At 41.9% G+C, this 15,243-nt stretch overlaps 1 protein-coding gene across 1 annotated transcript; it reads right to left on the bottom strand.

Annotated features, from left to right (window-relative positions):
- Positions 1-2,709: 2,709 nt before the first annotated feature.
- LOC311099492 (exosome complex component RRP4-like) lies at positions 2,710-9,811 on the bottom strand. Its single transcript, XM_084140192.1, has 9 exons — positions 9,664-9,811; positions 5,162-5,263; positions 4,914-4,959; positions 4,599-4,688; positions 4,331-4,396; positions 4,008-4,076; positions 3,705-3,881; positions 3,359-3,487; positions 2,710-3,113 (listed from the first exon to the last, which is right to left on the bottom strand). The coding sequence occupies exons 1-9, from the start codon at positions 9,789-9,791 to the stop codon at positions 3,033-3,035; spliced, it is 888 nt and encodes a 295-aa protein (XP_083996318.1). The 5' UTR covers positions 9,792-9,811; the 3' UTR covers positions 2,710-3,032.
- Positions 9,812-15,243: the final 5,432 nt, after the last annotated feature.

Below are 15,243 nucleotides of genomic sequence, written 5' to 3'. Positions count from 1 at the left end.
TGCGGCAGAAATGTGCTTTAAAGCAGTATCCAAATCCATAGGATGTAGTGATCACAATATAGTAGTCATATCTATAGTGTTTGAAAAAATAGTGTTTGACCAGATACAATGCTATTTTACAGTAAACAAATTGACAACAGACCCTCAGCACGCTTATAGGGAAGGACATTCAACAAGCACAGCACTTACACAAATGACTGATGATTGGCTGAGAGAAATTGACTTCAGTGCATCTTTTGACATAATTGATCATAGTCTGCTGCTGGAAAAACAAATGTGTTATGGCTTTACACACCCTGCTATATTGTGGATAAAGAGTTACCTGTCTAACAGAACACAGGGGGTGTTCTTTAATGGAAGCCTCTCCAACATAATCCAGGTAGAATCAGGAATTCCCCAGGGCAGCTATCTAGGCCCCTTACTTTTTTCAATCTTTACTAACGACATGCCACTGGCTTTGAGTAAAACCAGTGTGCCTATGTATACGGATGACTCAACACTATACACGTCAGCTACTACAGCGACTAAAATGACTGCAACACTTAACAAAGAGCTACAGTTAGTTTCAGAATGGGTGGCAAGGATTAAGTTAGTCCTAAATATTTCAAAAACTAAAAGCATTGTATTTGGGACAAATCATTCACTAAACCCTAAATCTCAACTAAATCTTGTAATGAATAATGTAGAAATTGAGCAAGTTGAGGTCACTAAACTGCTTGGAGTAACCCTGGATTGTAAACAGTCATGGTCAAAACATATTGATAGAACAGTAGCTAAAATGGGGAGAAGTCTGTCCATAATAAAGCGCTGCTCTGCATTCTTAACAACACTATCAACAAGGCAGGTCCTACAGGCCCTAGTTTTGTCGCACCTGGACTACTGTTCAGTCGTGTGGTCAGGCGCCACAAAGAGGGACTTAGGAAAATTTGAATTGGCTCAGAACAGGGCAGCATGGCTGGCCCTTAAAAGTACACGGGAGATAACATTAATGATGTACATGTCAATCTCGCATGGCTCAAAGTGGAAGAGAGATTGACTTCATCACTACTTGTTTTTGTAAAAGGTGTTGACAAGCTGAATGTACCGAGCTGTCTGTTTAAACTACTAGCACACAGCTCGGACACCCATGCATACCCCATAAGACATGCCACCAGATGTCTCTTCACAATCCCCAAGTCCAGAACAGACTATGGGAAGGGCACAGTACTACATAGAGCCATGACTACATTTACATTTACATTTTAGTCATTTAGCAAACGCTCTTGTCCAGAGCGACTTACAGTTAGCGCATACATTATTTTATCGAACCCACAACCCTGGCGTTGCAAACGCCATGCTCTACCAACTGAGCTACATCCCCTGCCGGCCATTCCCTCCCCTACCCTGGACGACGCTGGGCCAATTGTGCGCCGCCCCATGGGTCTACATGGAGCACTATTCCACATCAGATAACTGATGCAAGCAGTAGAATCAGATTTTAAAAAACAGGTAGAAATACACCTTATGGAACAGTGGGGACTGTGAAGAGACACACAAAGGTACAGACACATGCATACGCACACAAGCGCTAGCACACACACTCTACACACTTACATTGTAATATTGTTGTATGGTGGTATTATACATTTTGTATTGTAGATATGTAGTGGTGTAATAATGTTATATGATGTACTGTTTTATCTTTTGTTTTATATGTAATGTAAGTGCCTTAATGTGTTTGGACCCCAGGAAAAGTAGCTGCTGCCTTGGCAACAGGTAATGGGGATCCCTAATAAATACAAATACAGTTCTCTATAAACTGATCACAAAGAAATGAGGAACAGCAGGGTCATTGGCTGCAGAATGCAAAAACATTCCAATACAGTAAATCAATTACAATCCCGCTCCAACACAGGTTTCTATTGAGAAACAGTTATAGTTTGTAGTTTTTCTTCATAAACTAAACAGGAGATAAATGCATTTCCTGGTCAAGCCTGAAGAGTTTATCAAAAAGGGGATTTGCAGGTTACAGGTGGGGCATTCCACCAATTCGGTGCCTTTTGAGAAGTGTAACTTGGTCAAAAGAAGTGTTTGATTTCACCTAATTTAACATCCTGTCATAAAGAGCACATGTTCAACTTAATAAAAAACATGTTTTCCCATCTCAAAAGGTTAAATAAAATAATGACTATAGTAAGTGTAACAGGACTGAATATTTCATCTTACATCAGCCATAAATACCCTCGTGACAGGGGGAAATGGGAAGCTTGTTGTGTGCAACAGGGAGTGGCAATTGAATGCAAGCTTCACAAAAAAAATTAATTGCCAAAAGAAATCTAGCCTGTCTATCTATGGGTAACAGGGTTGACGTGTTATGCACGACCCGCTCTGTTTCCCACCACAAAGCACCAGAAAATGGACAAAAGGAGTATAACCAGCTCACCTGATTTTACACTATGATTTGACTATTAGATGTTCAATGTTTTTGAAAAAAATATTTCAAAAGGAATAATTTCACCATATTAAAATGAGTTCAGTTCACAGGGTTGACCTTAAATTGAGGGACAGATGTAAATGAATCCCTTATCACATTAAATAAATAATAATCTTCAGAAGTGACTGTCAAAGCAACAAAATAACTAGGGCTTTACAACGATGGTGAAACGTGGGAGACATTTTTGGATTAAGTGGGTTGAAATCTTCCTAGAAGTGACACAGTGTTGACGGATGGAATTTTGACACTTTTGCAAGCCTTTATTCATATATAAAAAAAAATGATTGAATGCTCCACGTGGTCTATAATAAAGAGCACTTCATTTAATATAACAATTACAATTCAATATTGGGGTACAATTTCTACTTAAAATATCAAAGGGACGCAAAAGGTACTCTTTTCGTGGAACGACCCAGGTATCTTCTGGTTGAGAGGCGAGTTCAGACCTTGGGCGGGGGTTCAGTCCCTAACACAGTTAAGGCCTTGGTGCCTAGACATGGAATGCAGGGAACACAAACCTTCCATTGCTAAAGGTCACAGAAAGGTTGAATCTGATACTCTAACCCTCCTGTTCCACCAGTTTCTGACGCGTCACCATCACAATCTCCTCCATCACCTCCGGTTTTAAGATATCCTTGATCTAGAAAGAGATAGAGAGACAGGTAAATTTATATGCTTTGTAAACACTTTGAAATCTGATGAAAGGTGCTAAAAATGCAATGTCATCATATGAATGGCTTGGATGGCTATAGATTGTGTGTCATGCAAAATGGCTTGCCATCGAGTCCCTTTTAAAAGAATGATCTAACTGAGGCACAATGAATGGAAAGGTTTGCTTCTCTCAGATCCTCTTTCCATTAGCCAGATCAGTACAGAGAGCGTTACCTGATGTGGGAGTGATGACTCGTAACAGTAGAGCACACTGGTGTCATACAGCAGCACTTTGTGTGCCCCTAGGGCCAGCAAGCAGTTCCTCAACCGCGAGATCACCTCCCGATCAGAGAGAGAGACAGGCTGAGGGGGTGAGGTGGGAGAGAGGGAGAGGTTACAGTGAGGAAAGCCAAAATACAATGGTGAAAAAGGGAAACAGAAGGATTTGGGTAGATAATATAAATATAGTAAAAGTCAAACAGTTATAAGCACAAATTCGAGTAACACTTCATATTAACTACATAGAAGTTGGATCCCTTATATTCGCGCTCACAGCTGTGTAGCCCCAGGCAGCTCTCACCTCCAGACTGGTGTAGTATCCTCCAGCCTCCTCGTCCTGCTGTCCTGGGGTGGGGTACAGCCACACAAAGCCATTGTTGCCCAGGATGATGGAGGCCCCACACGGCAGGTTGTGGAAGTGGGTTTTCTGTCTCTTGATCAGAGAGGGAGATAGCTGCACAATAACTCCTTGCCCCAGCTGATGTGATGTGGTTGCAAAATAATAAGAGAAAATATGAGGTACATGGTTTACATTTTCAATCACTTTAAAAACCATAGAACATCAAAATTGTTGATCACACATTGGGTAGTTAATCTTAGCTACCTTTCCGTACTTTAAACTGCGGGTGTGAAGAGAGAGCGCTCCATCTGAGAAAACAGACTGTACCTCTGCCTGAGAGAAGAGCTAGTCAAGGATAATCTTGACCATAGTCACATACGAATTATGAAGCAGAAAGAAGTTAATGCATTTATCAATGAGAGAATGACACTTGCTAGTAGACGGTAGAGCTAAAAAAATAAAAATAAAAAAATAATAATAATCTAAAGATAATGAAGATTCCATGTATTTCATAGTAGTTTGGGTAGGATGGACATTACGAAGGCAAAAGGGCCCAGGTTACAGATTCAGGTCAGAGCAGAGGATACACTGATGAGGTCCCCCTCCTGAAGGTAATCTCTCATGGTGAGCTCATCTTCTGCTGACCGTCTCCTCTAAGAAGGACAGATACAGAAAGATTGATTGATGGTAAGACAGAGAGAAAGAGAGAATAATGTAAATAAATATCCAAAGAAGTTTGACCAACAGTGTCATAACAATATGCTTGCACTGGGTGCTTATAGGAAGAGAGGACCAAGCGCACATTACCCAAAGACACTTCCAAATTCCCAGATCTATGTTGTCTATTCCACTCACCAGCTCTCCTCCGGGCAGATTGACAGAGGACAGCAGCAACACAGAGTCCAGTCTGGAGTTGGTCTCCACCTTCCAGCGCTTCTGTTGCACCTACAAATGGCAGAGAAACACTAAGCTCCAACCACGAGAAGCACGATCACCCCAAGTCATTATTAGCTTTACTGACCGTATATAATAATAATATATAATATGCCATTTAGCAGACGCTTTTATCCAAAGCGACTTACAGTCATGCGTGCATACATTTTTGTGTATGGGTGGTCCCGGGGATCGAACCCACTACCTTGGCGTTACAAGCGCCGTGCTCTACCATACCTCTGTGATCCTTCCAACCACCACATCTCCAACCTCCCCATTGAACCTGGGAATCAGAACAGATAAACAAGGCAAAGGTAATCAATAACAAGTCATATCGTTTTATTTTTAGACAAACAGACTGTGATACAATAACAGCAGATGCTGCACAATGGAAAAGTTGTCTTAAACATTGAGGCAGTAGCTAACCACTGGGGTAAATCTAAGCCTAGGACTACAGACATTACTGTGGCACCTGGTCCACTTACCTGGTCTTGAGCGGCCGTACACAGATGAGCTTGTTCACCCTCTCCACCTCTCCAGCCACAGAGGCTGTTAGTTTTTCTTCATCCATGTAAGTCCCATGACCCCTAGAATGAAAAGCAGTTTGGTCTAATCAAGACTCACTATATATCCACTTTCAATGTCAATGTCATGTATACTCCGGACTCCCGACATTGCTCGTCCTAATATTTATATTATTTTACTTTTAGATCTGTGTGTATTGTTGTGAATCGTTAGATATTACTGCACTGCTGGAGCTAGGAACACCCGCAATAACATCTGCTAAATATGTGTATGCGATCAATAAAATTTGATTTGAACATAATTCAAATTAACTTGGCAGACGTTGTATGATTAATTGAAGAAAAACTTAGTATAGTACAATAGTATAGTAACCCATATGGAAAAGATAAGGAATAATTTACCAAGATTGTTTCATGTTCTACCTGAAACTTGTAAGTAATACATATAGCAGCAAATATACTTACAAGATTCATAGAATATTATTGTAATATCTGACTTATATGGGTATTTAACATTTAGACATAACAGAAATGTTGCATGTATTATATAAAAAACATACAAGAGACATGTAAGCGAAGCATTCTAAGGTCTCACATACATGGGACATTTCAAAGCACTTGCATACCACTGTCTGATGTCATTGAAGCATGCAATGTGACAAAGTCCACCGCGAGGAGGAGGAAGGGGGAAAGCAGGAGGGGGAGGAGTGGTGGAGGAGGAGGAAGGGGGAAAACAGGAGGGGGAGGAGTGGTGGAGGAGGAGGAAGGGGGAAAGCAGGAGGGGGGGAAGGGGAAAGCAGGAGGGGGAGGAGTGGTGGAGGAGGAAGAAGGGGTAAAGCAGGAGGGGGAGGAAGGGGAAAGCAGGAGGGGGAGGAGTGGTGGAGGAGGAGGAAGGGGAGAAGATGAGAGAAGAGAGGAGGAGGACAGGAGGAGGAGAGAGGAGGACAGGAGAAGGAGAGGTGGGGGAGAAGGAGAGGAGAAGAGGACGAGTACATGAGGATGAGGAGGAGAGAAGAGGACAGGGGGAGGAGGAGAATGAGGAATGACTGATAACAGCAGTGAATCTATTTAGTTATTAAGTGGAGATCTCTTAACAATCATTCTCTCGATAGCACATTGGTAGTAGTCTGTGATAAATCACAAAGCTAAGAGGAGGCATCATGCCCATAGGGGGCACGTGCCCCCTCAGATTTGTCCTGTTTAATATAGATATAGTTGAATTTTTTGTTGTTATTTCTCTGTAACACTACTAGCCACCTAGGCTTTAGCTAGCCCATATCGGTTCCCAATCTCCTAACCTCATAACTAGCTACCAAGAAGCCATTTCAGGCTATCCATAAAGTTAGAGTAGCTAGCTTGTCTAACTATCTTAGCTGGCATGCCTGCTGGCAAGCAATTTCTAAATGTACTGAATAAGACTCACATTCCATTCCATATTTTATCCAGATTTCAGCAGAGAAACATAGTTAGTTTAATTAAAGGTGCTACACATAGCAGCCATGATATACTCTAGATCAGGGATGGGCAACTTTGATGGGGGTGGGGGCCACAAAAAAACAGAACTCATCATGAGGGGCCACAGTGGCTTGTGGGTCTGCGTACCCATTTCCTGCAATTCTACACATTTTGCCACGGGAAGGAGAGAAGATTTTGCAATTGTATAACTCATTTCATGCAATTCTACCCATTTTGCCATGCGGCGGATAGAAGAATTAGCAGTTTTAAAGCTAATTTCCTGCAATTCTACAAATTTTACTATAGGGTGGAGGCAAATGTTTGCAGTTTTAATATGATAACTGATGTGTTGGGTGTATTGGTTTTTAAATCAATCCACGATTGTGCACCCCAATACATGTCAGACATGCTTTTAAGTTATGTACCCAGTAGGTCCCTCAGGTCCTCTGGCACTGGCCTTTTAACTATCCCAAAGCCTAGGACCAAGAGGCATGGAGAGGTAGCCTTTAGTTACTATGCCCCCAGCTTTTGGAATAGCCTGCCAGAGAACCTTAGGGGGGCTGAAACTGTGGACATTTTTAAAAGAGATCTTAAAACACACCTTTTTAGCTTTGCTTTTCCTTAGGGGGCTTTTTAGTCCTTCAGTTTTTGTTATTATTTAGTTGTGTATCCTCTTATGTTTGTAGTGCCCATCCCTGCTCTAGATTGCAGGAAAAAGCTGTTTCAGGTGTTTGAAAAATGCAAAATACCCAGCCTTAATCATGGAAACTCATACCTAAAAGTGAAAATTGATATACAAATATTGTATTTTCATGTTTTTTATATGTTGACATAAAAGCCTATGTAAAACCTATAATTAAAGCATTTATTTTGTAGAGGTTACATTCTCAGAACATACATTTTCTTATAATATTCAAATATGTCAAACCATATATTTGTAGGAAATGCAGCACAATCAAGTATTCAATTGTGTATATCATATAAGGCATATCATTTCAATTATGTATATCATATAAGGCATATAATTTAACACATATACAAATACACCACTGACATATAAGGAAAAACATTATACCAGATCCTGAGTACAGATGACTTATTTGATTTTTGTACAAATAATCTTATGCCATACAAGATTATTATTTGATTTTCAGTATTATTTTCCATATGGGACGCCAAGCTAGCTAAATAACACATGGATGGAGTTTAGCATAATAAATTGAATAGCTACAGTACTGCACAGTCGTGGTCAAAAGTTTTGAGAATGACAAAAATACTAATTTTCACAAAGTCTGCTGCCTCAGTTTTGATAATGGCAATTTGCATATACTCCAGAATATCATGAAGAGTGATCAGATGAATTGCAATTAATTGCAAAGTCCCTCTTTGCCATGAAAATGAACTTAATCCCCCCCAAAAAACATTTCCACTGCATTTCAGCCATGCCACAAAAGGACCAGCTGCCATCATGTCAGTGATTCTCTCGTTAACACAGATGAGTGTTGACGAGGACAAGGCTGGAGATCACTCTGTCATGCTGATTGAGTTAGAATAACAGACTGGAAGCTTTAAAAGGAGGGTGGTGCTTGAAATCATTGTTCTTCCTCTGTTAACCATGGTTACCTGCAAGGAAACACATGCCGTCGTCATTGCTTTGCACAAAAAGGGCTTCACAGGCAAGGATATTGCTGCTAGTAAGATTGCACCTAAATCAACCATTTATCGGATCATCAATAATTTCAAGGAGAGAGGTTCAATTGTTGTGAAGAAGGCGTCAGGGCGTCCAAGAAAGTCCAGCAAGCGCCAGGACCGTCTCCTAAAGTTGATTCAGCTGCGGGATCGAGGCACCACCAGTGCAAAGCTTGCTCAGGAATGGAAGCAGGCAGATGTGAGTGCATCTGCACGCACAGTGAGGCGAAGACTTTTGGAGGATGGCCTGGTGTCAAGAAGGGCAGCAAAGAAGCCACTTCTCTCCAGGAAAAACATCAGGGACAGACTGATATTCTGCAAAAGGTACAGGGATTGGACTGCTGAGGACTTGGGTAAAGTCATTTTCTCTGATGAATCTCCTTTCCGATTGTTTGGGGCATCCGGAAAACACCTTGTCCGGAGAAGACAAGGTGAGCGCTACCATCAGTCCCGTGTCATGCCAACAGTAAAGCATCCTGAGACCATTCATGTGTGGGGTTGCTTCTCAGCCAAGGGAGTGGACTCACAATTTTGCCTAAGAACACAGCCATGAATTAAGAATGGTACCAACACATCCTCCGAGAGCAACTTCTCCCAACCATCCAAGAACAGTTTGGTGACGACCAATGCCTTTTCCAGCATGATGGAGCACCTTGCCATAAGGCAAAAGTGATAACTAAGTGGCTTGGGGAAGAAAACATCAACATTTTGGGTCCATGGCCAGGAAACTCCCCAGACCTTAATCCCATTGAGAACTTGTGGTCGATCCTCAATAGGCGGGTGGACAAACAAAAACCCACAAATTCTGACAAACTCCAAGCATTGATTATGCAAGAATGGGCTGCCATCAGTCAGGATGTGGCCCAGAAGTTAATTGACAGCATAACAGTGTGGATTGTAGAGGTCTTGAAAAAGAAGGGTCGACACTGCAAATATTGACTCTTTGCATAAAAGCCTTTGACACTGATGGAATGCTTGTAATTATACTTAAGTATACCATAGTAACATCTGACAAAAATATCTCATAACACTGAAGCAGCGAACTTTGTGAACTTTTGACCACGACTGTACAAGTGAAACTTGCAGAGTATTATGCACTAACAAGTGAGACCTGCCATATCTAGTCAACATCATCCTAGCTATCTAGCTAGCTACCTATATAAAGCAAATGAGGCAAACAATACGTGGATTAATATTGATTTACAGTAAAGAGAAGGGGAAAAAAACTCAGACTCAAAATGTTATAAAATGGGAGCAGCATGTTGACGGATTGTTTACTTGTTCTCGTGAGGTTCATACTAGCTTGTAGACAGACATACCTCATAAACCCTGTATCTGATGTGATCACATCACCGGGCACAACTAGATCTTTTCCATCTAAAGCAGACAGAGAGGGTGATAACGATACTTGTTTCCGAAAAATTGGTAATCTCATGTCCGCAGCCATGTTTTCTGTCTTCTGTAAATGTGAACGGTGCGTGTAATTGACGTCATCAGATACTTGGCCTTTCAGAATGTACCGAAGCGGATTTCCACAAAATCTAGATAATGTCTCTCGACATTCATTAATTTTATAACTTATTTTCGCAATATTTCAAACTGCATGAGTAATAATATGAAATAGACAATGCATTTCTTTGCAAACAACATTGTTTACGTAAGGGTGCTAGTTTCTTTAGTGTCTTGCGCCATCATCTGGATTTGAAGCGATATTTTAACCGACCGAGAGCATTTTTCATTATCATTAGGTGTAAAGAGGGCAATAGATAAACAAACAGAAAATCACAAAAGTCGATATAAAAACAATAGTAAATCTATTATTTGTATGTATTCCTTATAACAAATGTTATGAGTGGTTGACAAAAACAGGAGATTCCAGCGTCACTGTCACATTCATTTATGACTATCCCTTACTTCGAGTCCATATCCACCTAATAATACGGAATTCCCCTCGACCACGCCCACAAATTGGGGAAAACAAACATTTTTATCATACCCCTAAGACATGCTTATCGCTCACCATTACAATAACAGGGGAGGTTAGCCTTTTGGCGGGGATATTAGTGCAACTATAACTTTGTTACTCATCATTATTCACAATTCATTCAGGATTATCCATAATCATGGTAGCATCCAAATTCGTGTAGAAGTGTTTAGAAACATATTCTATTCTTCTTTACAATAAAAGTGACCCCAAAATGACCCCAAAAGGGTCAGATTAGATTGTGTAGAGATTAGCTTTAGATGTCCAAAACATTTCTGAGGGAGGACCCCCAGACCCCCAGTCAGGTTATGTCCTCCCCACCAGAAACTCTGCGGCAGAGTGTGTTTGAAGGCCTTTAAACTCAAAACACGCTGGCAAAGTCTGTTTGAGTCAGGTAAGTGTCTGAGTGATCAATAAGACGTTCAAGGTTTTGAATAAAAAATTGTTGGTTTCTTAACGACATATTTCTCTGTCGTTCATAACCAGCTCAGACAGCAGTTGCAAACCGGCCGACTGGTCCTAATGTATTCTCTGGTGCCTCCCCACATGAAAACATACTATAGTATACTAGGTATAAATTCTGTAATATTACTACACTGAATACAAATATAAACTCAACATGTACAGAGTTGGTCCCATGTTTCATGAGCTGAAATAAAATATCCCAGAAATGTTCCATATGCACAAAAAGCTTATTTCTCTCAAATTTTGTTCACAAATTTGTCTACATCCCTGTTAGTGAGCATTTCTCCTTTGCCAAGATAATCCATCCACCTGACAGGTGTGGCATATCAAGAAGCTGATTAAACAGCATGATCATTACACAGGTGCACCTTGTGCTGGGGACAATAAAAGGCTACTCTAAAATGTGCAGTTTTGTCACACAACACAATGCCACAGATGTCTCAAGTTTTGAGGGAGCATGCAATTGGCATGCTGACTGCAGGAATGTCCACCAGAGCTTTGCCAGAGGATTGAATGTTAATTTCTCTACCATAAGCCACCTCCAACATTGTTTTAGAAAAACTGGCAGTACATCCAACCGGCCTCACAACCGCAGACCACTTATAACCATGCCAGCCCAGGACCTCCACATCCGGCTTCTTCACTTGCAGGATCGTCTGATACCGGCCACCCGGACAGCTGATGAAAATGTGGGTTTGCACAACCAAATAATTTCTGCACGAACTGTCAGAAACCGTTTCAGGGAAGCTCATCTGTGTGCTCGTCGTCCTCACCAGGGTCTTGACCTGACTGCAGTTCGGCGTCGTAACCGACTTCAGTAGGCAAATGCTCACCTTCGATGGCCACTGGCACGTTGGAGAAGTGTGCTCTTCACAGATGAATACCGGTTTCAACTGTACCGGGCAGATGGCATCGTGTGGGCGAGCAGTTTGCTGATGTCAACGTTGTGAACAGAGTGCCCCATGGTGGTGGTGGGGTTATGTTATGTGCAGGCATAAGCTACGGACAACGAACACAATTGCATTTTATCGATGGCAATTTGAATGCACAGAGATACCGTGATGCGATCCTGAGGCCCATTGTCGTGCCATTCATCCGCCGCCATCACCTAATGTTTCAGCATGATAATGCACGGCCCCAGTTCGCAAGGATCTGTACACAATTCCTGGAAGATGAAAATGTCCCAGTTCTTCTATGGCCTGCATACTCACCAGACATGTCACCCATTGAGCATGTTTGGGATGCTCTGGATCAACGTGTACGACAACATGTTCCAGTTCCCGCCAATATCCAGCAACTTCGCACAGCCATTGAAGAGGAGTGGGACAACATTCCACAGGCCACAATTAACAGCCTGATCAACTCTATGGAGATGTGTCGCGCTGTATGAGTCAAATGGTGGTCACACCAGATACTGACTGGTTTTCTGATCCACTCCCCTGCCTTTTTTGTAAGGTATCTGTGACCAACAGATGCATATCTGTATTCCCTGTCATGTGAAATCCATAGATTAGGGCCAAATTAATTTATTTCAATAGACTGATATTCTTATATGAACTGTAACTCAGTAAAATCTTTGAAATTGTGGCATGTTGTTTTTATATTTTTGTTCAGTGTATATATAAATTCGTACCCCCCAAAAAATAGCACACATAGAACAGATCTACTGCTCCTTATACTTGCTTTCAATGAAAATGACAGATCTATAACTCACATTTCTATGTGATTTTGGTTGGGTCGCTCAAAAAGCCACATTTTGCAGCTTTAAAAAACTGTCGTGTTTTACTATAGTATTCTACAGTATACTACAAAATCCTATAGTAAGTACTTAACATGATCGAGGGATACTACAATGTGGAGTATAGTATTCTACAGAATACTACAGTTTACTATTGAATTCTATAGTACTATAATGTTCTATAGTAAACTGTAGTCTTTTTTCATGTGGGTCTGTCCCAGCCAGCCTAATCCCTCAGGCTATGGTCTCCAGCCCCTTTGTCACTGCTACACTGGACCCAATGCCTCAGCATGGCTCCAATATGAGGAACACCCCAGGTAAAGCATCTGTCTTTCTGCTTTGTTGTCATTTCGTTGTGATATTCTCTGTCATATTTGTACTTATCTTGTGAAATGCAGTATTCCTGTTAGGCGTGATCATATTGTGCCTCTCTCTGCACTGTCTAACAGTTTGTTACTCTTTATTGTCACCTGGGGGTCTTGGCTCCAGCTACAGTTGGGAGCTCTGGGGTCTGGAGGCCCAGGGAGAGTCCTGAGCCGAGGTCGAGGGCTCTTGTTCAGGCCAGTGCCATCCACTCCAGGACATTCCAACGCCACAAGGCCTCCAAGCCCAATTACAGAGCCAATCACATTGAAGAGAGACTGAGGCTCCAGCGTGCCTCCAGTTGGAATTACTCAGGTAAGAATATACATTTGAGATGTACACTGAGTATACCAAACATTAGGAACACCTTCCTAATATTGAGTTGCACCCCCCGCCCCCTTTTGCCCTCAGAACAGTTTCAATTCGTTGGGGCATGGACCAATGTTCCCTCTAATTCTTTTCAGCACTGAGCAAATTTCAGGTCTGCTGAGCGCAAACTTGAACATTGTGAAAATTCTGTGCAACTTCCAGCGCCCGTTTCCTGTGAACACTGAGGCTGTACCCGCTTTAAGTTACAGTTTTAACAGTGGTCAAGTAGGCTACTGTGGCTATTTGATCATAATGTAGGCCTACCAGAGTGTCCTACCATTATAGTGATAGTGTTAACTCAGGGGGAAAACTCTAGAAAATTTTGTGAAGTTCAATCTCGTGCTTCTCTGCGCGAGCGGATATTTCTTCTGCTCAGCAGTCCCGGGCATGCACAGCTTAGAGGGAACATTGGCATGGACTCTACAATATGTTGAATGTGTTCCATAGGGATGCTGGCCCATGTTGACTCCAATGCTTCCCACAGTTGTGTCAAGTTGGCTGGATGTTATAAGGGTGGTGGACCATTCTTGATACACACGGGAAACTGTTGAGCGTGAAAAACCCAGCAGCGTTGCAGTTCTTGACACAAACAGGTTCGCCTGGCACCTACTGCCATACCCTGTTCATATGCACTTAAATATTTTGTCTTGCCCATTCACACTCTGAATTGCACACACACAATCCATGTCTCTATTGTCTCAAGGCTTAAAAATAATTATTTAACCCGTCCCCTCCCCTTCATCTACACTGATTGAAGTGGATTTAACAAGTGACATCAATAATGGATCTTTCCCCTGGATTCACCTGGTCAGTTTGTCATGGAAAGAGCAGGTGTTCTTAATGTTTTGTATGCTCAGTGTATGGAGTATAAAATGTGTTTGACATCTGTGTGGACAGTGCTTTATTAACTGATATCTGTTAACTACAGGGTCTGAACCATTCAAGTGTGAGTTGGATGGCAGTGGTAGGATGTTTCACATCCGGGGGCCAACCACCGGACATCTTCAGGCCAGCTACCTGAAGACATTCGCCCCCTTCCAGGTCCGCCAGGAGGATGGTGCCCGTGTTGCGACTGCCGGATGTGGCTCCCCAACAATACCTCCCTCCAGATGCACCTCATCCACAACCCATGCAGCCTCTACTACAGGTTCCTCCAACACGCGAACAGGGAAATAATTCACCCCTCGCCAGGGAGTCAACACACACCCATCCACAGAGAGTCTCAGTCTTTCGCAGGAGGCCCAGGGAGGAAGATGAGAATCCCCACCAAGTGGTGCAAGGAAAAGCTACAGTCCTCCCAAATAAATATTATTGCTCCATTATAGCCGCTTGTGTGCTTTTGTCTGTCATGGTCTCCTTTACACCTAATAAACATTCACAACACGCTAGTTCACAGGAGGTTGGTGGCACCTTAATTAGGGAGAACGGGCTTGTGGTAATGGCTTGAGCAGAATAAGTGGAATGGTTTCAATTGCCATTCCATTCGCTCCATTCCAGCCATTATTGTGAGCCGTCCTCCCCTCAGTAGCCTCCACTGTGCTAGTTCATAGTAGGCTACAAAAAGGTCAAAAGTAAAGACCACTACGCAGATGTGTTAATATCATTCTTTATTTAGAATATAAGGAAAGCACACGTATTTACATTCACATACAGTTCAAAATTACACAACACTTTCATGAATATACAGAGATAAAGGGACTATTTATTACAGTGTAAAATTTTGATAGGGCTGAAATAAATGTACACTGCTGCGCTCCTATTTCTACATACTGTACATTTAATTGGAATTCACCTTTGTTACTTTACTTTTTCAAACAACCTTCCTCCTGAGTTGGTAGGCCTATGATGACAGGACGTAGAGTGAGGATAGTTGTATTTAATGACAGCATGAAGGAACCACCCAAAAACAAAATCTGTTATGGTAAAACTTAATTATCTAAAATACAGAGTACTCGTCTTGACCAATATAATTATTCACTA

The sequence above is a fragment of the Coregonus lavaretus genome (genome assembly GCF_964263955.1).
Source record: "Coregonus lavaretus genome assembly, chromosome: 24".
NCBI classification, from domain to species: Eukaryota; Metazoa; Chordata; class Actinopteri; order Salmoniformes; family Salmonidae; genus Coregonus; species Coregonus lavaretus.
The sequence above is the reverse complement of the archived record's forward strand: the minus strand, read 5'-3'. Positions and strand labels throughout refer to the sequence as shown.

Excerpts from the sequence above, each read along its gene's own strand:
- LOC311099492 (XM_084140192.1), bottom strand. The coding sequence starts at position 9,791 with ATGGCTGCGGACATGAGATTACCAATTTTTCGGAAACAAGTATCGTTA. Across the intron at positions 4,397-4,598 it reads ATCTGCCCGGAGGAGAGCTG|AGGAGACGGTCAGCAGAAGA; the intron begins GTGAGTGGAATA and ends TGTCCTTCTTAG. Across the intron at positions 3,114-3,358 it reads AGTCATCACTCCCACATCAG|ATCAAGGATATCTTAAAACC; the intron begins GTAACGCTCTCT and ends ATCTCTTTCTAG.